Below are 24403 nucleotides of genomic sequence, written 5' to 3'. Positions count from 1 at the left end.
ACAAGACCAAAAGAGACGGGGAGACGGGGAAATTAACACATGGAAAGGTGGAGAGACACAGAGACAGGGTACAGAGAGATGGAGAGAGACAGACAGAAACAGAGAGGGACAGAGGGACACTCATCAGAAAAGAGATGGAGGGAGAAGATGATGAGTCAGAGACTCACCAGAAAGAGGGGGGTAACCCAGGGAGCCCCTGGGACAGAGCAGAAAATGGAGGCAAGACCAGAGGGGAGGGGAGGGGACGACGGGTGCCTCCTCACCCCACCTCGCCCCTACGCCACACCCACACCCAAGCCCTCTTCTGTGCTCCCCAGCACAGATGGGGAAATTGAGGCCGGCTGAAAGGCCACCAGGATCCTCCTCCTGAGCCAGCGCTGTGTCCACATGCCCACCAGGGACCTCTGTCACCAGGTTAAAAATGGAAACGGGTTGGGCTTTTTCTTTTTCTTTTCTTTTTTTTTTTTTTTCCCCTTTGAGAAAATCCTAGGCCCAAATAAGGCGAAGGCTGCGGGCGGCCGGTGAGCTGGCCAAGTCCTCCTGAGCAAGCGAGTGGCGGCTGGCCCGGCGGCGGCCTGGGCTTGGGCGTCCTCCAGGTCTCGCCTGGCAGCGGGGCGGTGCGCCCGGGAGCCTATAAGGGCCTCGCCCCCACCTGGCTGCTCACTCGGCCCGGCCCGTCAAGCAGTCCCCTCCGCAGAGCCCTCTGTGCCCGCGCCCCACCGCCCAGCCATGGAGGCCATCAAGAAGAAGATGCAGATGCTGAAGCTGGACAAGGAGAACGCCATCGACCGGGCAGAGCAGGCCGAGTCCGACAAGAAAGCCGCCGAGGAGAAGTGCAAGCAGGTGAGGGGCCGTCCGCCAGGCCAGGTCTGGCTGCCCAGTGCCTTCTCCGGGCTACCCCTGCCCCAGACGCCAGGCTCTGGGATCCAAGGTGGGAGTTCCAGAAACCTTGGTGCCTGGAGTCAGGGCAGGGACCAGGTGACACTCTGGCTGAGAGTGAGGGGACCGTTGTCTTTTCAGCGTCCCTGAGCTGGGAGAGAGAGGCAACCATCACCCCACAGCGCCAGGATGAGCAAAGTGAGAGAGAGAGAGCGAGAGAGAGTAAGCGAGCACGTTTGGGCAAAGGAGAGGTGTTTGTGAGCGCCTGGATGTGTGTGCAAGCTGGAGTGCGTGTAGGGGTGTTGGGATGAGCGGATGAGCGTGGGGTGTGTGTACTAGATGGGGTGTTTGGTTGATGCCGTGTCTGAGAGTGTATTGTGTGCTTGGGCATTCTGTGTGTGCACAGGTGGTGCGCATGTGTGTGCGTGTTTGGGCTGGACAGAGCGCAGAAGGGTAAAGGTGTCTGTGACAATGAGTGTGTGCAGACCGAGGCACGAGTGCGTGCTTGTTGGAAAGTGGGGATGCGGAGCCTGGATGTGTTCGGGCGTTTGCGAGGGCGTCGGTGCTGGTATCACTGTGGGCCTGTGTGTAGCGAGGAGAGGCTGGTGGTGTGTGTGTGTGTGTGCTGATGCCAAAGCTGACATGGCAGCAATGGAATGTGTGTGTCAGGGTGAGCGAGTGTGTGTCGAAGTGAGTGTACTTGTACTGGCATGTGTGTGCTTGTCAGGTGATTGTTCCTGCAGAGAGTGTGTGTGTGTGTGTGTGTGTGTGTGTGTGTGTGTGTGTACCTTAGTGTCCAGGTGAGTGTGGCAGTGCCCAGGTACCTGTGCACACATGTACACATGTGCGCGTGTGTGTAGTGGTGAGGGTGGCAGTGCCGAGCTGTGTGTGAGTGTGGGTACCCTGTCCCCGTGTCAGGACAGACCCTGGTGGGACTGTGCCGGAAGGGTGGCCGAGTGTGGGGCCAGCTGTGTCCGGCTGCTGGGGCAACTGGGTGAGAGTCAGGACTGGGGCAGTTGGAGATTTGGGGGTGAACCTGAGGATCTCAGTGCATCCCTGCATATCTCTGGTGCCCCTGCCAACCCTGCCAGGAGCCCAGATGTGCTAGTGGCAGGCGGAGGCCTTGGACCTAGAGCTCTGGAGACAAGTTTGAAGAAGGCTCTGGAAACTGGGTACACCGGAGGCTAATGCAACTGGTGGGCAGAGGCCTGGGCTAGGCAGTCCCAAGGCCATGGTCTGGAGCAGAGCAGAAGTCAGCTGTCTGGGTGGCTAGATCAGCCAGTGGGAGGAAGGAAGGGGGTTCTGCTCTCTCTGTAGCACCCTGCCCCCCACAGGACTCATTGGCACCCCTTAGGGTTAACCACCCAACCCTCAGGAACGTCAGGGTCTCGGATAAACCGTGGGAACCTGCCCAGGACAGCGACACTCTGTGCCTTAGCCCAGCCCAGCCCATATGCCAGGCCAGCTTGGATGGTAAAAAGATCAGGCTCTGAGCTCAGACCGGCTGTGTTCACAGCTGGGGCACTGAGCCCCATGGAGCAAAGGTCTTCACGGGTCTGGGCCTCAGTGGCCCCATGTTTGAGATAGGAAAGTGACAGCAGGGCTTCCCTCACGGCCATGGAAGGATTAGAGGTGACTGCAGGTGGAGCCCTTGTCCTGGGCCTGGCGCAGAGTAAGCACTCAATAAAAGCAGGATTATTTCCTCCCGGCCCTCCGCCCTACTTCCTCAGTGGGCCTCCCCATCCCCCAGCATCCCAGGGCTTCCCTGAGAGCCCGTGACACATTCTCGGAGGCCAGCCCCACCCCAGCACTCCCTGCCACACTCCCTTCCTCCTTCCTCCCTGGCAGACGCAGACACCCATCTTGTGCCGCCCGAGCTGCCCACTTCCATTCACTCTTCGACCCTGGCCATGAGAGGCTCAGCTAGGGATTCAGAGAAAAGCAAGTTTATGGCTCTAATTTTCACTAAGTTGTGAGTGACTGATACAGTCTCCCAAGGCAGACACACATTCAAAAGGGAAGGCTTCTCAAAGCCTTCAGCCCCCCTAGTAAGGCCAAAAAGGCAGGGACAGATTTTCTGGCCTCCAGCTGGGTTTTCATTCTGTTCTTGTTTTCCCATGAAGTCACCCCCTGGGGTGGACTTGTGCTTGAATCCAGGCTGGATCTTCTAACTTTGACTCAGGACATATTGCTGCTTCTCTCTGAACCCTCAGTCTCATCTGTGAAATGGGGGCATGGGCTACCTTCTGACGGCCAGGCATGGAACCCAAGATTCCAGAGGCCCAAAGCAGAGGCCACATTCCAAAGGGGCCAATGGCCTGTCCCGCCTAGGAACGGAGGCAGGATGCCATGAGGGACTTGACTTACCTGGAGTGCCTCACACTTCAGGAGGCCAGAGTGTGGGTCCTGGAGCCAGCCTGCCCCTTGGGGACCCCACAGCAAAGTCTCCATTCTAGGCCCTGTTTGTCCAGTGTGGAAACAGGACCAGGAGGCCCAGCCCTCCCACTTCCTGCCCGCGCCCCTCCCAGGGCAGTGACATCCGCCACAACTGGCCTTTGACCCCACATCCTGCCTCAGCCCTGTCCTCAGGCCCCATTTACCGGGACTAAGGTGTGCAGTCCATGACCTTCCCAGCCATTTTACAGGCAGGAAAACTGAGGCCCAGAGAAGGAAGTGACTTGTCAGAGACCAGAGCCAGGTCCAGAGCGGGGGCAAGGAACCCGATATGTGTCAGTCTTATCAATTTTTCGTACCTGGCTTCAACCACTGAAGGCTGTGGGGTGTGTCACTAATTCATTGTGCAAACTTTCCCTGGACTTCTTTGGTGAGGACTGAGCCTAGCCCCATACTGGGTGATGCTGGGGCTTGGCTCAGGGTGACCTCAGCCTGGCCCAACTCTGGAGAAGTGCAGGCTGGGAGAGAGAGAGCCAAACATGGAGGGACGCTCCCTGCCTCAGCAGACAGGGCTGGGCCAAAGGGAGGGACAGGGATTGGGGTGGGGGGGCAGGGCGGAGGTCCAAGGCCATGGTGAGGCTCTGCCCAGGGCAGCAGGGCGGGCTTCCCCGGGAGGAGTGGGCATTGTTGCTGGGTGTGGAAGGTCAGTGGGAAGTCAGTGAGCAGCGGGCATGTGTAACCTAGAAGTCAGGCGAACCAGCTTTGGAATCAGTCTGATGAGGATTCAAATCCCCTGTCTGTATGGCCAGGGGCAAGTCCCTTTCTCATGTTAGGACTCAGCTTACCATTCTGTGACATGCAGCTTCAGTGAGACGGTATGTGTCATGTGCCTGGCACTTTCTAAATGCTTCATGGCCCCCGCACCATGTGATCCCAGTCCCCACCCCTTGTTGGCCAAACCTTGCTGGAAAATGTCATGAAAAACCCACCCATCTTTACACCTGGATGAGCCCAAAGCCGCAGAACTTGCTCTCACTCTGTCATGTTAAGACAGCACTGTGCTGGGCACAGAGTTGGCACCTCGTAAATGCTGTACCCCACAGATCCTTCCAGAAGGATGTCAGGTGAACACTGGGTCATGCTGACCTGCCTTTAAGGAAACTGGCTCATTTTCTTGGTTAAGGCAGAAGTTTCACGGCAGCTGCTGGAGAACTCAGAAATCACCACGACAAGGTTCCCATTTTGCAGATGAGAAGACTGAGGCCAGAAAAGGGGTCATACAGCTGGGATTTGGAGCCAGGCATCTAGACTTACTGCCTAGTAAGGTCAAGATCAGGCCTTGGGGAGCCTGACATAGGCTTGAGCTGTTGTCACTCTCCTTCTCCTTCTCCTCTGAACCCCCACTCCCCTCCCCATCCCCTAGCTTAGCAGTAGGACACTCAGTGGCCTTGAAGACAGGACAGGAGGCCTTTTAAGAATTTGCATGGGGAGACACCTGGGTGGTGCACTTGGTTAAGCGTCAGACTCTTGGTTTTGGCTCAGGTTGTGTTCTCAGGGTTCTGTGATCGATTCCCCATGTTGGGCTCTGCACTCAAGGTGGAATCTGCTTAGAATTCTCTCTCCTTCTCCCTGTGCCCCTCCCACTTATGCGCTCTCTCTCTCTCTCTCTCTCTCAAATAAATAAATCTTAAAACAAAACAAAACAAAGATTTAGCACAGGGACAAACACACACACACACACACACACACACACACACAGAGCATCTGGCACATTTTGCACTTCATCTAGGGTGAGTGTGTAACCCAGATCAGATTCAGAACTTGACCTAGAAGCCACATCAGCTTCTAGAACATACCTTCTTCAGGAAGTTAGAGAAAAGAGGGAAGTCAGAAGAGGACGAAGGAAAGCAAGACTGGCACAAGGGTGTGTTCAGAAGTGGGTTCCGACCTGTGCGGCGGGGGGGATCTTGGAGAAAGTCAGTTGACCTCTCTGGGCTTCCTGCTGGGAAAGGGAAGCAGGAGGATGAAGCAGGGCTCCTGGGAGGGCTGCTTGCTCACGCTGGGAGCATGGACTGACTGACCAGGGGGTCAAACTACCAGAGACACAAGTCAGATAAAAACATGAGCTGGACTGACCCAGCTTGGACCAGAATTCAGGCCAGGGGAGGGAGCCTGGAGGTGACAGAGAAGGCTTCCTGAACTGACTCTTGACCAGTACAGAGGAGGGTGTTGGAGAGGTGAGGGGGTCTGTGGATTGTATCCTGTAGATCTGAGCTCTTCAAGCTAGGAAGGCCAAGAGAGGGGCAAGGCTCCCAGGATAAACATAACTGAAAACCTAGAGAATGTGGGGGACATTTTTATTAAAATGAATATAAGCCAGATGTGCGGTAATTTTAAAGATTTAACCTTAGCCTTCAAAGAAAGTGGTCTTTGAGGGTTAGCTCTCTTCTAGCCAGGCCCCCCAAGTACAGGAGAGGGACAGGCCTGAGCCCTTCAGCCTTTCAGAGTTTTTGTTTTGTTTTATTTTGTTTGAGACCGAGCATGGGACAGGGGTGGGGGCAAGGGGCAGAGGTATAGGGAGAGAGAGAGAGAGAGAGAGAATCTTAAGTAGGCTCCACACAGCGCCAGCCGGACTAGGGGCTCCATCTCACTACCCTGAGTTCATGACCCTGAGATCATGACCTGAGCCAAAATGAAGAATCTGAGGCTTAACCTACTGAGCGCCCCCCCCCCTCACCGCCACCAGGTGCCCCAAACTTTCAGAGTATTTTGTGGGAAAGTCAGGGAACCGCTCTCTTGGGCAATGGGGAGCCATGGCAGTTCAAGGCAGGAGCAGGGCAAGCATACATTTAGAAAGTTTCTCTGGCTGCCAATGTAGGAGGCAGGACTAGAGAGGGACAGGCTGGGGTTTGGGGGAAGGTCTGGGCCCAGAGTATAAGACTCCTATTTCTGCTTAGCTCAGGATCCCCAGGAGCCCGCACCCCTGAAACTGGGATGCAAAACTGAAATGTGTTTCTGGAAAGCGTGTAGGGACTTGTTTCCCAAAAGCCGCAATCGATTCTGGAAGAGTATCCGGGACACCCCCCCCCCACAAAGATAACCATACACAGCTGATCCCAAGATATGGGAGGAAGGTGAAAATCATATTAACAGGGGGCATTTGAGGGGTGCACAGTATGGTTATCCCTGTTTTGCAGATGAGGCAACTGAGGCCCAGAGAGACAGAGGACTCTTGTCAATGTAGGAGACGCCCCAGCGCCACGGGTACGTGGGCCCCAGGCTGACACGTCCCCCCATCTGTCCCCAGGTGGAAGAGGAGCTGACGCACCTCCAGAAGAAGCTGAAGGGCACGGAGGATGAGCTGGACAAATACTCCGAGGACCTGAAAGACGCCCAGGAGAAGCTGGAGCTCACGGAAAAGAAAGCCTCCGACGTACGTGCGCAGTAATGGGGGCGCCCGCGGCTGGGCCAGGCGGGAGCCCCGGGGCCGGGAGGGCGGGCAGCGCCGGAGGAAGAGGAGGAGGAAGAGGAGAAGGCGGTGCCTCCCGGCGCTTTCTCCAAATAAGTCCCGAAAAGGGGCACTTTCCAGCAGCTGTGGCCAGCGGTGCCGACGTCAGGCCCTCCCCCAGCGGTGCTGACGTCGGCGGCCGGGCCGGGTGACCTCATCGCCCCGACGGCGGCCCGGCCGGGGGCGGGGAGAAGCGGGGGCGGCCCCGGCGCAGGCAAAGGCTCGGGGGCCGGGGCGCGGCTGGTGCAGCTTTCGCCGGAGCCGAGCCGAGCCGAGCCGAGCGCCCGCCGCTGCCCGCCGCTGCCCGCCGCCCGCTGCGTGCGCCTCCGCGCCCCCGCGCCATGGCCGGCCTCAACTCCCTGGAGGCGGTGAAACGCAAGATCCAGGCCTTGCAGCAGCAGGCGGACGAGGCGGAGGACCGCGCGCAGGGCCTGCAGCGAGAGCTGGACGGCGAGCGCGAGAGGCGCGAGAAAGTGAGAGCCCGCGCCCGGGTCCGGGTCCCGCGCCCCGGCATCCCCGGGCCCAGCGCGCGCTCCTTTCTCCCCTTCTCCCCGCGCCCCCCGCTTCCCGCGCTCCCCGCCCGCTCTGGGCGGCCGCTACCGGGTTTCCCCGGGCTCCCCATTAGCCCGCCTTCGTGCGCTTTGGCCTGGCGGCTCCCCGATCGCGGACCCGCAGCCCCCTCCCGCGGGCGGGCTGAGACCCCCTTTCTCCGCGCTCATCCTCTTTCCCCAGCCTGGGACGGGGGAGGGGGCGCCGCATCCGGATCGGGCGTGGCCGGCCCAGCGGGTAATGGGGGGATGGGGCCGAGGAGGACGCAGGATCCTGGAGTGGGGAGGGGGTTGTGTGGGGCGCCGCACTGCCCTCTGACTCCGGGCTGGCGCCGGGGTCCTGGGCGGGAGGGGTGGGGTGGGGGGGGGGGGGGGCGACTGGACCTTGGAGCGGGAAGTGAGAGTGGAAACATTGAGCTTCCATTGTCTGGGGTTGGACTAGCCGACGCGGACTCGGGGAGGGGGGGCGTCGCACTTTCTCCCCTCTTACGCGGCTTCCCGGCTCCAGCTGAACTTTCCCAGCTGTTCCCAGGGGCGCGGCGGCGACGTGTCTGCTCCTGGCGGGGGGGCGGAAGTTCAGCCCGGAGCGGCCGGCCTTTCCCTCTCCAGCTGGTCCCCGCGGGAACGACCGCCGAGCGACGGCCGCGGGACCCCGCCTTTCTCCAAAAGAACTTGGGAATGTTAGCTCGGGGTCCTCGACCCAACACGGTCTGGTGTGCCTCAGCTCCATGCTGCGCGGCCTGAGACAGATAATGGGGCCGATGGAGGAGGGCTCTCTTCGCCCTCCCTCCGTCCTCGGACTGGGGCAGGACACAGGGTGGCAACTCCTGGGGCTGGGGAGAGACCCGCATTCTAATGCCGTCTCCTACCACTTGGTACTTAACCCCTAGCGCCGTGTCTCCCCATTTGTAAAGCAGCCGTGACAATAGTGCCGACCCCCCCTATGATAGCTGGGAGGGTCTGGGGAGTAATGGGGCATAGTAGGTGCTCAATTCATGGCTGTTTTTCCTCCTCCCAGTCACCTTAGGCGAGCTCACAGTCTAACGGGTGTGAGGGGTACAAATAAGGCTGGATAGCATTGCAGAGGGGTTCAGTGTTCTGTTGTGGGAGCAGGAGAGGGGAGCAGCCCCCCTTCCCTCTTGGGGTAGGCTTCAAAATGGAAGTCGAGCATTTATTATTATAGAATAAGGATTTGCTGGGAGAAGGGCCCTGGGTGTGCAAGAAAGTTGGGGGAGACCGTGAAGCCCCAGGGCCCTGGAAGGCTGGAGTGTTGAGGCTGAGGGTGGGGATCCCAGAAGTGGAAAAGATGCCCTGGGTGTTGACAAGTCTGGAGAAGAGCCCCAACACCGCCCCTGTCTTGGCCTGAGTGGAAGCATTTGGTCTGTCAGGGCCGCTCTGGCGTGAGGAGGCCCCAGAAACCTGTGCAAGCCTCAAACAGTAGCTGGTTTGGCCTCTTTCACACAAGGAACCGGCAGAGCACTCCCCCTGATCTCATCCCAAGTCATCTCGCTGGAGGACAATTACTTCTGCTTAAAAATGACCCTCAGCCTCAAGCCAAGACTTAGGAGTAGGACAGTCCAGTGGGGAGGAAGGATGTTTTTGGAAAGTTGTGGACTTCTTAAAAAGTTTGCTTTTCAAAGCATGCTCCTCTTGGTCAGAATGGGGAAGTCTGAAGAAAGTACTCAGGCCAAGGAACTGAGCCCAGAGAGGGAGGAAAAAAAAAACCCTTTCTCAGTCTCTTGTGGAGAAAGCCAAGAGCCGGCGTGTGGCAGACTTCTGGGTCTGCCTCCCGACAGCTGGTTTCGTTTAGATTTTTGTGTGATTAACCGACATCTTCCTGTTCCTTTGCCACATGTATCTAGCAAGCCTCTTTTACCTTATAAGGGAAATCCTTTGTAGAGTGTAGGAGCTTTGATTGCAGGAAGGGGCGGAGCCCAAAATGACTAGCAGTGACTAGCAGTTTTTCAAAAATACATATATATATATATGTATGCACGGATATAGTCATGTGTATCAGCATTCTTTCAATTCCAGACAGTTGAGAATGTGCCAGAGCGTGGTTATCAGGATTCAGAATTCCCCACAGAAGGATAGACCCACTTTCATTTTTTTAAAGACAACTCATGAATAAAGCACCTTTTTGTATGATCTTAAAAATCAATACCTTGACTGCTAATGGGGATGAGGTTTCTTGGGGGCGGTGGGGTGATGGAAATGTTCCAGAATTAGGTAGTGGTGTTGGTTAGGCAGTTTTGCTAAATGTACTATTGGGGGAGAGGGGAAATCAGTTCCTGCCCCTGTTGCTGAAGGAGTTAAAATTTGTGTTATTAAAAAGAAAAAAAGGCACCCACTTGTTGGCAGGAGTGGGTGAATTTCTTAAAATAGTTCATCGGTGGTTTTAATGTAGTCTCCAGATTGGTGTTTCAGAGGAAGTGGCGATCAGAAACACCTGTGAGAGTTTTCCCTCCATCTGCTGCTTAAGACCCTGGAGCTGAGCACAGTTTCCTGAGTCACTGAGTTTTTCAGCATCTCTAGTCTCATTCTTTTACTCCTGGTTTTTTTTTTTTTTTTTTGTTGTTGTGTGTTTTTTGGTTTTGGTTTTTTTTTTTTTTTTTTTTCTGTATAAATTCAGGGGGCTGGGGAGGGAGTAGTTTCCTACTAATTTTTATGGCCTCCCCCAACTCAGAGATTGTCTCGATGGGAAGAAGCCAGTGTAGCTTTACACATCTTCCCTCCGTTGAGTCAAATTTCACCAACTCCTCAGTATTTCTTGCGGAGGGTGGCTGACCTCAGAGCCCCCACAGGTCTCTGCAGGATAGACTCAGCCGGGGAAGAGCTGTGGGCTGGGGTTCCTGAAGCTGTTTTCTCACCAGTTCTGTGACACTGAATGGAACGACTGCCCCTAGCTGGACCTCTCCGCTTCCCGTTGTAAAATACCGGAGGATTAAATGAGGTGAAATCATGGGACTTCCCACCTGGCAGGTGCAATGCCACACCCTCAGTTACTGTCTCCCCCGTGCTGGGGCTGAGTTGGGGGCACTCAGAGCAGTGAAGCAGCCTGCCCAATGCGACTTGGCTACAAATCGGCAAAACAGGGTTTCTGACCGAGCGCTTTTTGAGCCCGGAGATCCTGCTTTTATGTCCGCCGCCTTATTACCTTCCTTGTAGGTGCAGATACCTTAAAAAGCCAGTATCACCATTCAGACATTGCTTCCCTTCCATAACCAAGTTTTCTTTTCTCTGCTTACTTAAATCTTTTTGTCCCATCCTCTCTGGGCCAGGCTTAGTTCAGGGTGGTGTTCTGAGGGTGCTGTCCCCCTTGCCCACACATTGTGTGGCCAACATTTAACTGAGGGTTCCATACTCTTAAATTTATCTTACTGTTGAGGTGACTGGGAGCAGAGCTTTTTATATGCCATGGTAAGTCAGGGCGCTTGGTGGCCCAGTTCTCTAGGAATCCCAGAGAGGCCAGCACTGTCTTCTCCCAGGCACTCTTCATGTTGACTTGACTGCCTGTCTTCTACTGGAATACACACCTTTGTCGTTGAATGGTGGAAGTTCCCAGACATTTTCGGAGGAAGATCATATGGAAAATTCATGTTCTCCAGATGAGAGCATGAATTCCTTTCTGCCTGCATTCTTGGGTGGACTTTCTCGGGCAGAGGGAGATGCGGGAAGCATGTCAATAGAGGGAAGGATGCCATGCGACTTCGGGATGCTGGGGTAGCCTTTCACTTCTTAACCTATCTGCGCCTCTGACCTCCCCAGGCCGAAGGGGATGTGGCAGCTCTCAATCGACGCATCCAGCTTGTTGAGGAGGAGCTGGACAGGGCCCAGGAGCGACTGGCCACGGCCCTGCAGAAGCTGGAGGAGGCCGAAAAGGCCGCGGATGAGAGCGAGAGGTAAGGATGCTTCAGGCTTGGAGGCATCCGCGGGTGCTTCTCAGAAGTGGGCATGGCGCCAGGTGGCTGACCTCCTGGAGCCAGGATGGACTGTAGGAGAACTCCCAACAGGCAGAGAAAATTGACAAATGGGTCAATGTAAGCCTGCAAGGACAATTGTCCCTGGCCACCCATTTGCAGACGGCTGCTTCGCGGATTCTCTGAGAGCTGCTGTGCGTCTCGCTGGTGTTCTCAGAGTATCAAGTTCCGGGTGAAGGGAGAGGGGGTCGGGAGATGGAAACTTTGAATGGGGCATCTGCATGGATGATCGATCGTTAAGGCAGCTGGACAGTGACAACCGTATGTCAGGGACACTCGCAGAGCAGCACCATTAGTCAACTGGGAATTGATAGCACTCCTCACCTCAGGGGCATGCACTCTGCCTTCGGGCCTCCGGCGGGATGCTGCGTCCTCGGGCGCAGGATAATTCATGCCTTGGCACAGGCTCTGGAGGACTGAGGGCAGATTGTGTCATTCACAGAATCAGCCGTCTCTGTGTGGTGGTGGTAAATGGGCTCCTTGTGTGGGGACAGTGTGGGCCCGGCCAGTGGTCATTGTGTATCTAGCCGGCAATCACACCAGGACTTTCGTTTCGCCACCGGTTCCTGGTGTAAGCTCCTCTGAAGGATTAATTTCTGATTATGCTCTGGTGAGATGAAAAACCAACCCGGGAATCTTGGAGGCTGACTTTGCCAGTTGCCATGCGGGACATTTCTTCCTGTGCAGCGTGGAACAGTCTGTACTGGGGTGGGCATCAGCCCAGCAGATGCTTCCTGGTCTTCACAAGTTGCTCTTGGCTGTGCCTGGGGCCTGGATTAGTTGCTGCCCGTATTCATGGGCAGACCGGGCTGGCCAGACATCTCACCTCTAGGATCTCACCAAACCCAGAAAGCCTGGGAAGGCCCCTCACGTCTCTGTGTCGTACCACGAGAGCCCTTTGGTGATGCCCTTGTTAGGAGACAGCTAGTTTTGGTAGAAAGAATTCTCTGCTTGGGAACTGGAGGTCTGGATTCGAGTCCTTCCACGGCCCCTCACGTCGGGTTGGGCAAGTCACCTGGGTCTTTCCAGTTGTTGCAAAGGTTTCCCAAGCTTGCTCTTGTGCTGAGTTTAAGGCTTTGTACAGGTGTGAAGGTGTCTTGACTGTGAGCGGGGGATGCTAGTGACGTATTTTTTAAGCAACAAGACATGTATGGTCCTCCAGTCTGGGCAAGCATGACACACATCAGTACGTTATCCTGGGTTGGCCTCTTGGGAGGTATCTGGTCTTACTCGTGCATTCCAAGCAGTGCAGGCCAAAGCCAGCTGCCCTGTAGATATCCAGCCATCCCCAGACACTGTCCTCTCCAGACTTGACCTGTCCACTTCGGTTCAGCTCCTCCTTACCCCTCACCTTGTGGGTACCTGCCTCTTACCTGGTCTCCCCACGGCAGTCCCTTCATCTTTCTGGTTTCCATTCCTTCTAAAACCCTCCTGTGGTTCCCTGTGTTCCCTTCTGGAAAGCCTGCCGTGACACGTACACACCTTCTCCCCCAGCGCAGTAGAATCCATCATTCCCACAGCCAGGCTGGCCCACGCGGTAACTGTCATGGTACAAGTACTTGTCAGTACTGGTTAGCGAGAGGCTGTATAGGACGGGAGCACAGACCCTGGAGCCAGATCACCAGAGTCTGAATCCCAGCTCTGCCACGTATGAGCTTCGCAACCCTGAGCAAGTTACTTGGCCTCTCTGTGCTTCCGTTTCTTCCTCTGTCAAGTGGGGATGGTGTGCCTCATAGGGCAGCTGTGAAGTCGAAGGGGAAGGGGAAGTGAAAGCGCCGCTCTACGGCTTCCTCTTCGGAGCATGGCTCTTGGAGAGGAGTTTGGACGAGCCGCCGCATGGAGGTGTGTGACGAGCCTAACCCGTGTGCGGAGGTAATGACGAGGTTGCTCCTTGCAGGGGAATGAAGGTGATAGAAAACCGGGCCATGAAAGACGAGGAGAAGATGGAGATACAGGAGATGCAGCTCAAAGAGGCCAAGCACATCGCTGAGGAGGCCGACCGCAAATACGAGGAGGTGAGTGGGGCTGGCAGAGGGCAGCCGCAGGAAGTGGGGAGGAAACGGATCTGTGATAGGGAGAGCCCGGGGCTGCCTAAAGGAAGCTTTGGGTTAGTTCATCTGTCCTTCTGCGTCCACATCTGTTCTTCCAGACACAGCTGCTGGAAGCCGTATCTTCCACAACGCCAGCAGGGCCTGGGGAATTCTGCGACACTTGTCTAACTTAGTGGAGAAACCGACCGATCGGATCACTTTTTGTCCCACAGCTGGGTGTTTCGGCTGAAATTGGGAATCATGGGTCTTCAGACCATGAAAGCTCAGTGGCTTTTCTGCTGGCCTCCGTGGTCGGCTTCCCCTGCCGCCTGCCTCATTCCTGGGGTCCAGGTGCTCGCAGATGATCTGGGCGCGGCTTTGCCGTCTTTAAGGGTCAGGGGGCGGCATCCTCCTACATGCGGTTGTTGGGTCTCAGTCGATCCTTTCCGTCTGCAGGTGGCTCGTAAATTGGTCATCCTGGAGGGCGAGCTGGAGCGGGCGGAGGAGCGTGCCGAGGTGTCTGAACTGTGAGTGCCAGAGCAGGATGGAGAGGGGACCCGGCTTGGCTTGGGGTGCCGAGCGGGAGGGAGCTATCATGTCGGGAATTGACTGACTCTTCAAGGCCTCTGCTCAAGTGAATGGGCACCTGGGACTCCCAGCTGAGCCCTCCCCCTTTGCCATCGTGGCTGACAAGAGAGTGTCCTTTTGTTCTCACTGCCCTGGGAAGCACTGCCTACGTGCTCACCCGTCCCACAGAGGTATTGGGAAATAGCCGGGAGACAGGCCCTAGCAGAGAAGCCCGGAAGTCCCATTCTCCCAGAGAGGGTATCTCTCAGGAGGCTGTGCCTTCTTAAAGGAACACTTCCCTGCAGAAAGCGGGCTTCCCTGTCAACAGTTTCTGCCTTGTCTTGATGTCATCGTTCGCCTGGGACGCCTTCCTGGGTGGGCGTGGCAGGCGGGAAGTGAAAAGCCAGCCCACAGTCCCGCAAGCTCCGAATACACAAAAAGCCTCTCCCCCCTCAGCCTTGGATGAGGGATCCAGCTCCATGGAGCATCCCAAGATGCCGAGAGAGTTTCCATTAGTATATATATACTATATATATATACTAATCTGAGTTGAACCCTGCAAGACAAGAAACTGTACGGTGTACAGTTTCGCAGATCCATTCAGAGCTTGCGTCCTGGAGCATCGGCTGCAAACCAATTGCTATCTCCCGGCCTCCTGCGTTCCATTTCTTCCTTACACCTTCCGCAGGTAGCCTCCTGAGTCACAGATTTCACAAGTCCCTGTTGCCTCACCCTTGGCGAGAGCCCAGGAGCACTTTACACAAATCTTCCAAACACTCCTCGGCCTATTTGCCAGGCACCGTGGGGTCTGGATAAGGGCACAGCACTACAGCTCAGCAAGAAGCCATTAACATTTTTCCCCACATTCCTTCCGGGGGCCCTAGGCAGCGTGGATTCCTCTGCTTGAAAGCTTTCAGGGGAATTGTCTGCTCTAAGCGGGGGATAGGACATAAATTTCTTTTGTGTCTGCGCAGGAAATGTGGTGACCTAGAAGAAGAGCTCAAGAATGTCACCAACAATCTGAAGTCACTCGAGGCCGCATCTGAAAAGGTTGGTGGTCGGTTTGGTGCTGGCGATTTGCTGGGCTTTCTTTCCTTCCCCTCACGGTGCACGAGAGTTCGAGCCGGGGCGTCAGGGAGCTGACTTCTGTTTGATAACGGTGGCTTTCGTGCCCAGCAGCAGGGTTTTCCACCCCCAACAAAAAGGGACGTCCAGTGGCTACAGTTCCTTCTTCTGTGTAGTCTTTGCACCGTCTTTTTTTTTTTTTTTTTTAAATTTTTTTTTTTATTTTTTTGACAGGCAGAGATCACAAGTAGGCAGAGAGGCAGGCAGGGTGGGGGAGGGGAAAGCAGGCTCCCCACTGAGCAGAGAGCCCGATGCAGGGCCCGATCCAAGGATCCCGGGATCATGACCTGAGCCGAAGGCAGAGGCTTTAACCCACTGAGCCACCCAGGTACCCCATGCACCGTCTTTTATCTCCACCGTCAAGGAGGGTGTACAGGGAATGTGAGATTCCTACCTGGTCAGCCTCCTCTTAGGGAGACCTGAGCCTAACTGTGTACAGAGCCTCACTCTCAGATGAATCCCTTGAATCCTCCAGAAATACACTCTAAAAGGCCGGGCAGCAGATAGGAGACGCAGATTTGGGCTTTTGGGATTGAAATAGTCCCCAAAGCAGTCATTACCAGAGAGAAGCACGTGAGGAGCAATGTACGCCTTCTTCTGTGGCCTGCCCCGTGGCCCGCCCCGTGGATTCGCTGTCCCCGCTTCCTCCCTCCCCCCACCTCCTGTTGCGGGCCAGGTGCATTGAACACCCAGGTTAGGGGTTTCCCGACTTACAGCCCCACTACTTCTTTTCCTATCATGATGGCTAATCACATTTGTCCTAATTAATTAAGGACATGCCTTCCTTGCTAGATGGCAAGTTTAGGAACGGAGACTGTATCTGTCTTGTTTGGAGCTATGTCATTAGTATTCACAGGGATACGAGGATATGTGACGTGGCTCTCACGTGCATGCCTCATTAGCTCACGTGGGCATGCCAAGTGCGGTCGTAGGCCGTGGGGGTAGACCTTACAGTGATAATATGGCTTCTGCTCTGCAAGGCTCAGAGTGTAGTTGAGTAGAAGACGCTGATCCAGTGATAACGTGCTTGGAGACTTCAACAGAGGGACCTTGGAAAGCTGGGGAATGTGTCACGAGGAGGTGGCATTTACAAGGGCTGTAAAGCAGGAAGAAGGCCTGGAGCTCAGATTCCAGAGTCCGGTTCCAGTCGGTCACGGTGTGGTCACTTCACAGCCATGGGACCCCCGACCAATGACTTAACCTGTCTGTGACTCTCCTCCTCATCTGTAAAATGGGATTGAGGATATCTAGCCAGCTAGCGAGCGGCCGTAAAATCGCTATATATAGTACATATATACTATATATATATACTAATCTGAGTTGAACCCTGCAAGACAAAAATCATTTCTGATAGGTAGTCAGCGGGGGATGGAACATCCTGTGCTTGGCAGGGGGCCTAAGGCTGGGAGACTAGAGAGTGCGTGGAACGTGTTTGGGAAAGGTGGTGGGGAGCGGGCTTGGAAACATCAGGCTGGCTGCGGAGGACCCCACGTGGCACGTGTTTCCATTCAGCTCTCTGCTCCGTCCTCATCACAGTGTCATCTCAACTTATGCAGCCCCGACCTTCAGCTCGGTGCCACCCCAGAGGCCTCCTGTGCAGATCCTCTGGAGTGTTGGGCCCATTGCTTCTACCTAGAAAGGTGCCACCTCCACTTTGCTTCTTGGCCACGTTCATAGTGCTTCAAGCACCTGCTTTTCTCTAAGGAACAGAGAACTTACCTTCTTCTGTGTGTTTTGTTTTGGTTTTTTTGTCCTTTTTTTTTTTTTTTTTTAAAGTACGGTTTTGGTTTCTCCCACAGTATTCTGAAAAGGAGGATAAATATGAAGAAGAAATCAAACTTTTGTCCGACAAACTGAAAGAGGTGAGTGCGATCATGCCTTGCTAGTTCCATTTTCTCTCGAGGCTGGTCTCGAAGCCCTCATAGTGAGGCCTCTCTTTCCTTCTAGGCTGAGACCCGGGCTGAATTTGCAGAAAGAACGGTTGCAAAACTAGAAAAGACAATTGATGACCTGGAAGGTATGAAACTGCCATCTGCTTATGCTTGCTCTGCCTCCAGCTTTGTGACAGTCCGCTGCCGGGGGGAGGAGTCTATGGAGGGCTGAGCTGGGCTTTGTTCATCCTAGGAAAGTGCAGTACAGAGTGAGGGCCCATCTGGAGGTCTGGGGCACTGGAACAGGACAGTGCAAGTCCGATGCAGACCGGGGTGGCTGTTTTTCAGGAAGTAAAAGCTCTCAGCTTAATTGGCTCCACGTATGAATACAGAGACCCAAATATGGCTGATTTTGTTTGAAAAAGCCTTTAGAATTTCCTTCAATGTGCTCATTCCTGAGAGATGCCTTGCATTTTTAAAATGCCTTCCATTTTTACAGAAGCTCTCTCCCAGAGAGCTCAGAGCTTATCACAGTAGGAGAAAACTGAATACAGAGAATGTAGAGACTGAATAAAGACTCCTGTCTGCAAGTCTGGTGCCCACATAGCCCAGAATCTCTTGAAGAGTTCCAACTGTAAAAAGAAAAAAAGAAAAAAAAAAGGAATTCTGTCCCATGTTCTTTATAAAATAAGCAGGAAATTCTAGTATCTTTGGATTCAAACAAAAAATCTCCTAAAACCGTCTGTCTCACTCAGAAAGGGTGCCAGCCTTATTCCTCAGACCATGTGTCCCAGTGTTTGGTTTGGGAGGCGAGGTTTCCGTATAAGGGAAAATACCCAAAGTATAACCTTTGGACTGGGTGACATCACTGCAAGTCAGAAATAACCTGGGGCAGAGGGTTGGGGGTAGAAGCTGTGTCCATTTCTAGTCCCCCTTCTTTTAAAGGTTTCTTATGGCTGATTCCCCGCAGAGCCTCAAACCACTTAGCAACCACTCTGTCAATCTTTTGCTTCCTCATCTGTTTTACGTAAGATACAACTTTCTTCTGGTTCATACTTTGTTTTCTCACTTTTTTTTTTCTCCCTCTCATTGTTCATCTGTGGCACTCCATTCCGACCCTCTCGTTCTGTTCCCTGTACCTCTTCTTCTGAACTCTCTCCCTGGGGACCTCCGCCCTCTAGACGAGCTATATGCTCAGAAGCTCAAGTACAAAGCTATCAGCGAGGAACTGGATCATGCTCTCAACGACATGACGTCTCTCTAAGAGGGAGCTGGGGTGCCATCCTATGTCTTAGCAATACCGAAGTTGGCCTTCTCACTGTGGTGCCTACACTTCCCGTGGGCTTCTAGAAGCTCGTTTCCTGCCTCCTGGTTTGGTCTTTCAAGCCTTCCTCTGCTGTGTCTGTGACTGTGTGACTGAAATAAAGACAGGCGCTCCTTGTGCCCAGACCCTCATTTTCATTTCCTTCACTTGCCGCTTTTGAGCCGTAGCTGTGATGCCCTTGACGGTGGCTACAACAGAAAGTGGGTGGTTCAGATGGGGAGCTCATTTCAAAAGGAAAATGATGCCCACGTGATGCTTTGTGCCTGTATGAAAACAAAAGCCAATTTGGCATGAGCTCTCAAAAATGTGCTAGCTAACTATATCTGCACGCCAATAGCAGTTTTTCCTTAAATAGAAATTGTTTTTGAATGGGGACTCATCCAGCCCCTTAAGGAGCTTGATAGAGTCAGCAGAACTTGCAAAAACTGGAAGGCCTCTGTCTAAAGAGAGGCTCGTCTTGAATGGAGTTTGACTTACGGTTTCAAAAAAGCGGCAGTGGCATTCTGGTCTCCTTTTTCTTCCTTTTCGCATTTGTTTTCTGTGTTACCCTCTGAGAGTGGTGTCCGGGGTTCCCGGTGTCTTCACTGTTCGTGGAACATCTATCTAGCCCTGGGTCTTGGGAGGAAGTTCACCAGTGAGCCTCACCTCTATCCTCTGCCCTTAGAAAACAACTACACAAGGGATGAAAACGCATCCCATTAGCAGGGAAAGGGGGTGGAAGCTGCTGGAAAGTCAGAAAGAGATGATTCATTCCCGAGTTCCAAAGTTGCCTGAGATGGTAACAGCTATCTCCTCATACTTAAATTTAACTCGAATCAAGAACCTTGCTTTGGTTTGGTGAGAACTCTTAAAGTTAGCCTGTGGGTATTAAGAGATAGTGTATATACTGACCGAAAGCTCATAGATTTTTCCACAAGAAACCAAATTTTAAATATTTTATCTACTGTCCCCTGCACCCCACTACCACCACCACCACCACCACCATAAAATTATCCCAGAAGCACTGCCATTTTGATGTCCACGCATGTCTTCTAGACTGCCCCCCCCCCCCCGTGAACCTGAGAGCAGCATGGAGATCTCCAATTAGAGCAACAATTTTTGGTCACTGTAGCTTTATTTTTCCTCATCCTGTAATTTTATTCAGGTAGGAACCTCTGTCCCAGTTCTCTATATTCATGCCTCCCAAATCCATCTCCCTCCAACTATTCACAGCCTTCCAACCTCAGCCTCTCCCCGGTTTCCTAACTCCCATCCACCGTGAACTCTTGCATAAACCACTCCCCCTCCCCCCCCCCCCGCCGACATGGCCATACTCAGGACTGTGGAAACATTGGGCTATGAAGGGGTGGGTGTTTTTTTGTTTGCTCACTATATTTGTTCCTGGGGTTTTTCCAGATGTAGGTGGCCTCCACCCTTTGAAATAACTGCAGCCCTACTTATCCAGTCATTCCACTTAACTAAGCCCCTAAGTGGAACTTCATTTACAGAGATTTGGGCTAACGTGACCTCCGACCACCTGTTGACGGTCTAGGGGTCTGTCACACTTCTCGAGGACAATTGATACCTTACGGGAAAGGCATTTTTTTGTTTTGTTTTGTTTTCTCTTAGATCTAATACAAAGTAGATGCCAGGGAATCCAAGTGGCAAGGTGACATGTGGTCAGGATTTGTAGCGGGGAGACCTGGGTTTGAATCTCAGCCCTGTGGGACCTTGCACAAGCAGCTTAGCTTTTCTGCAAAACACAAGTGGTGGCTCCGTCCATGAGGCGTAGGGGAGACCACGGAGTGGATACTGTCCATCCACATTAGTCAGACCCACGTGGCTCGCTGTGCTTTTCTTTCACAGAATCTGCCCGATTATAGGGAGACCTGGTATATTTCAGTGCCTCGTGAGATGAAAGGTTGAGCCGTTCTAGTTGAAAGATTGCCATCTCTGCAGTCATTTTTTTTTCTTTCTGAAAATTTCCAAGCTGATCCTATCACAGTTTATGAGGCATTTTGCTTTCCTCCAGTGTTTTAATGATTTTTGGCCTCGCCTCTTATCGGCCATCACTCACGGCAAACCAGTTCTGTCTTGATCGCTGTTGTGCCTAGCCCTAAATGGCATCTCACTTTTTCGGTTTTTGAAAATTTATTTTATCAGCCTGGTCACTTAATAACTCACCTGTAGTCTGACTTAGATTTTCAGTCACGCTGCATTTATCTGAGGTTTGACTCCATGGCTATGGATGCACAGACACAATAAGACGATTATGCTTGGAATTTCAATGGCCGTTCCCAAAACCTCCGAAGAAAAAATGGATTCCGGGATTATAATTTCCTACCATAGGCTAATTAACTGACCCTAGGTGGGGGATGTACTGTTTCCTGTATCTACGACTATGTTTTATGTGCGTAGCACTTCCTGAGTTCTGAAGCACCTCTCATTTGTTCCTTATGGTAATCCGCATGCCCCGTATTGCGGTTCTTATCCTTGACAGATGGGGAAACCGAGACTTAGCAAGGTTAAACGGTATATTTCAGTGGTACTACTGAGGTCTAAGTCCAGGTGTTCCAACTCTAGATTGCCAGATTTAACAAATGAAAACATAGGACACCCAGTTAAATTTGAATTTCAGATAGGCAATGAGTAATTTTTTGGCATAAGTGTATCTCATGCAACATTTGGGATATACTTGTCCTAAAAAAGTATTTGTTGCTTACTTGAAATTCAAATTTAATTGAAGACTCTGTAGTTTTATCTTGCAACCCTGACTCCCATATTTGATACTTGATCTCTGTTATTCCGTGGTATTCTGCAATAATTAAAATGTTAAGTACTTTCTCTGTTATGACTTCACTGTGACAGTTTGTGGAGTTTAGAAACCTTTTCCTCCTTAACAAAGATGCTTATTAATTTCTTTTTCCCCTACTCTTAATCCTCACCAGAAAAACTTGCCCAGGCCAAAGAAGAGAATGTGGGCTTACATCAGACACTGGATCAGACACTAAACGAACTTAACTGTATATAACCAAAACAGAAGAGTCTTGTTCCAACAGAAACTCCAGAGCTCCGTGTCTTTCTCTTCTCTTGTAAGAAGTTTCTTTTGCCATTGAAATCTTCGCTTTGCTGGAAATGTCAAGCAAATTATGAATATATGACCAAATATTTTGTATCAGAGAAGCTTTGTGCACCAGTTAAATCTAATTCCTTCCTTTTTTCAAAAGGCACCAGCTTTTTCAGCTCTATTTTTATCCTTAAGTTGCATTTATTCATAAGGTAGGCAGGGTATTTTATATTGAGCATACTCTCTTAAGACTGAGGGCATTTGGTTCCTGGGAAAATAGACAACCCTATACTTTTCAAAAACAACTCCAGTATCTAGTCATGGGTCAGCTTAGAAGGCTAAAGAATGTATAACTTTCTGGGCCACTGTTGGTCACATGACAGGTAACCAGGGACCATCACATTAAAATATGGGTAGGGATTTTCCATGGGGGGGGGGGGAAGGCCACAGGGAGGGGGCTGGCTTTGTGGAAGTCTTAAACCATAGACAGATTAACCTAATCATCTTGGCTCTTTCCCATACTCTACCATGCAGAACAAACATCTTCTGAGCAGTCAGCATGAGAATGCTCAGGACATAATCGTATTACCCCAATATTTTCTGGATAGATCCTTGATGTTAGGCTCTTCTTCATGTTCCTTTCATTCTAAAGTTGTTCTCTGAGGAGCAGATAGCTTATTCCAGTAATGACCTGTGCTTGTCTGCTGTGATCTGAGACCATCTCCTCAGCAGGAATGAATGTGGTAGAATTCAGTCTTATTCAGAGAAGTCCTATCAAGAAGACCACTAGCCTTCAATAACTGAGCATTTGTTAACAAATACTGGGCGGAAGGGGCCTCTCTGACAGCAAAGTAGAGATAAAGTAATCGGCCTAGCTTCATCTCCTTTATACTTCAGGGAATGGCAAACTGAAGATTTACTTATGTAGGACTTTAAGTCCTTCTTCAGGACCAAGTTAATAAAAGACCAAGAAACTCCTGATTAAACTGGATATGGAGTATTTTGTAGGCAGGGCTGCACATTTTGGCTTCATTATATTTCTGCTTTCTTGGTTAACATCTCAGAGCTGAAACATTCCACATTCCCCGGCAGTGTGGGGGCCAACTCAAGTTTACAATTCTGATAAAATCACCCTGCTTCTAGCTTATCCAAGTCCTCTACCCCTCACTCCTATTTATTAAGCATCACACTACCCAGAAGGTACACTAGCAAATTGTGCAATTGAATAAAACCCACACTTTCCATTTAGATTCTTGCAACTGTATCATATGTAATAGTATCACTTTTTCTACATTTTGGTCAAATAAATTTTTACATAAACTATAATTTGTGTGAACTTCAGAATCTGTTTGGGGGGACACTGAAGGTACTCTTGTTCAATGAATGCTGATTGGACGGGAGGGAAAGATAACTGCCAAGATCATTAACAAATGTTACTTGTTTTATACCATGACTTCATATGAGGATTATGATCTCTGTATTCAGGTGAGAGCACTTTGCCTCAGTAATTCAAAAACTCCTGTCCTTTGTTTTACCCAGTCCTGCCTGACTCAGGCTGTGAAGCGTAACTAGGATTTTAATAGATGAGAGGGAAAATGGTCGCTGCTGCTTGAGTCAGGAAAGCCCAAGGCCTGGATATATAAAGGAAGGAAGTAGGAAAATTGAAAGGTAAGCTGGGTCCATAGCAATGAGAGCCTGAACTTAATTTGGTCAGGAGTGGAGAGCCACTGAAGACTAATCAAAGAAACACATTAGGAAGATCCACTTAGTCATTTTCAGGAGGGACTAGAGTGGGAGTAGACTAGAGGCAGTAAGGCCAGTTAAGAGGATGTTTCCATTAATCCCAGGTAGTGCTTGCCATGGAATGAAAAGAAGTGATCAGGAGGAAGTAACCTTAAAACAGCTGACCAGCTGGCAGGTATCTTAAAGAAGAAAGATGACTGCAGTTTCACTACCTGAATTGCTCTGATACCTGCCTCAATATCTGATCTTGGGGAAGTGGGGTAGGGAATCAAAAAGAGAAACGAAAGCCTTAAAACATTAATGTCGTATGCAAACAATTTTTGTCACCAAGTACAATTAAAAACATTTTCTTCATATTAATTCAACAATTAGCTGATGCTGTGAGCTTGTTTAGATGGTGGATGCAGGGACTATCAATGGCTGCAATTCCTTCTCTAAGGGCCCTCCCTGGACTGAAGCTCGTTCTGTCCCTCTGGCCCACCACCTTGGGCTGTAATCCAATCTCAGGATACTGTTACAGTCCATCCCATGTCTCAGCACCTAACAAGTGTTCGATGTTGGGTAAACTGATCTCAGATCTCCGGGAGTTCCCAGTCCCATGATGTGCAACACAGGGTGAGCTTAGGGCCAGGTTGTGAAGGCCTGATCCTGACAGGCCCTGGATGGGTACTGGGGGTTTTAAAATGAGCACACTGCAGGGTAAAATCTAGATTAGAGAACAGAATAGTCAGGAAGACCAGTGGAGAGGACACAGTTCAACCACCAAGATACGCGGGGATGAAAGAGCAATCTCAAGGATGGCTTCAGTTTCACTCATAAGATAACTCGGGCCAGGCTAGTTTGAGTCGAAGTTGCCGCGTTCAGTTGCGGACAGGTCGAAGTACATCTGCCAGATGCAGAAATGGGCTGGACACAAGGGTGGCCGGGCTATGGGTTTCCTTAAGGAATCACCTGTGCGCGGATACACTAGCAGCCACAGGAGTGAATTGGCTCCCCCAGAGGGCGAGCCGACCTGGGACCACGGGGAACTCCTAAAAGACACGCGGAGACCCCGAAAGTCTGCAATGCAATCTGAAAAGCAGGCCGTGGAGGCGTAGGCGACAGAAGAAACAGTAGAATGTGGAGTGTCGCAGAAAGGGGGCCAGTGGCACCGAAGACGACGCGGGCGCGTCTCCGCCTTAAGCTCTCTCCACCCGAGCCAGATGCGCGCAGTGGTCTGCGGAGAGATGGAGGAGGGGTGGCCAGGGCTACCAGTCTAGACGCTTCTCCGACGCCCTGCCGGTGGCGTGGCCCACCTCGGACCCGCAGGACACGCTGGTGATCTCCGGCCTCCGAAGCCTGCGCGTCCGACCTCGGACCCAACTTTCCATCCTGGAGTCTGGGAAAAT

General features: G+C 52.2%; 1 protein-coding gene across 4 annotated transcripts; it reads left to right on the top strand.

The window, feature by feature from the left end:
- The first annotated feature begins 655 nt into the window (after positions 1–655).
- On the top strand, positions 656–22598 carry TPM4 (tropomyosin 4). 4 transcript variants are annotated; one of them, XM_004761099.3, is made up of 9 exons: positions 656–843; positions 6581–6706; positions 11098–11231; positions 13207–13324; positions 13796–13866; positions 14881–14956; positions 16831–16893; positions 16979–17048; positions 18084–18357. In XM_004761099.3, exons 1-9 carry the CDS (start codon positions 730–732, stop codon positions 18164–18166), a joined length of 855 nt encoding a protein of 284 aa, XP_004761156.1. In that variant the 5' UTR covers positions 656–729; the 3' UTR covers positions 18167–18357. The 4 variants fall into 4 exon arrangements, with proteins under 4 accessions (XP_004761156.1, XP_004761155.1, XP_004761159.1 ...); XM_004761098.3 differs by lacking the exon at positions 18084–18357 and adding an exon at positions 21154–22598 and having other exon boundaries at positions 659–843; XM_004761102.3 differs by lacking the exons at positions 656–843; positions 6581–6706 and adding an exon at positions 6961–7254.
- The last annotated feature ends 1805 nt before the right edge of the window (positions 22599–24403 follow it).

This window comes from Mustela putorius, unplaced genomic scaffold (assembly GCF_011764305.1).
Source record: "Mustela putorius furo isolate JIRA1106 unplaced genomic scaffold, ASM1176430v1.1 tig00000095_pilon_pilon_pilon, whole genome shotgun sequence".
In the NCBI taxonomy this organism is placed as follows: domain Eukaryota; kingdom Metazoa; phylum Chordata; class Mammalia; order Carnivora; family Mustelidae; genus Mustela; species Mustela putorius.
The sequence above is the reverse complement of the archived record's forward strand: the minus strand, read 5'-3'. Positions and strand labels throughout refer to the sequence as shown.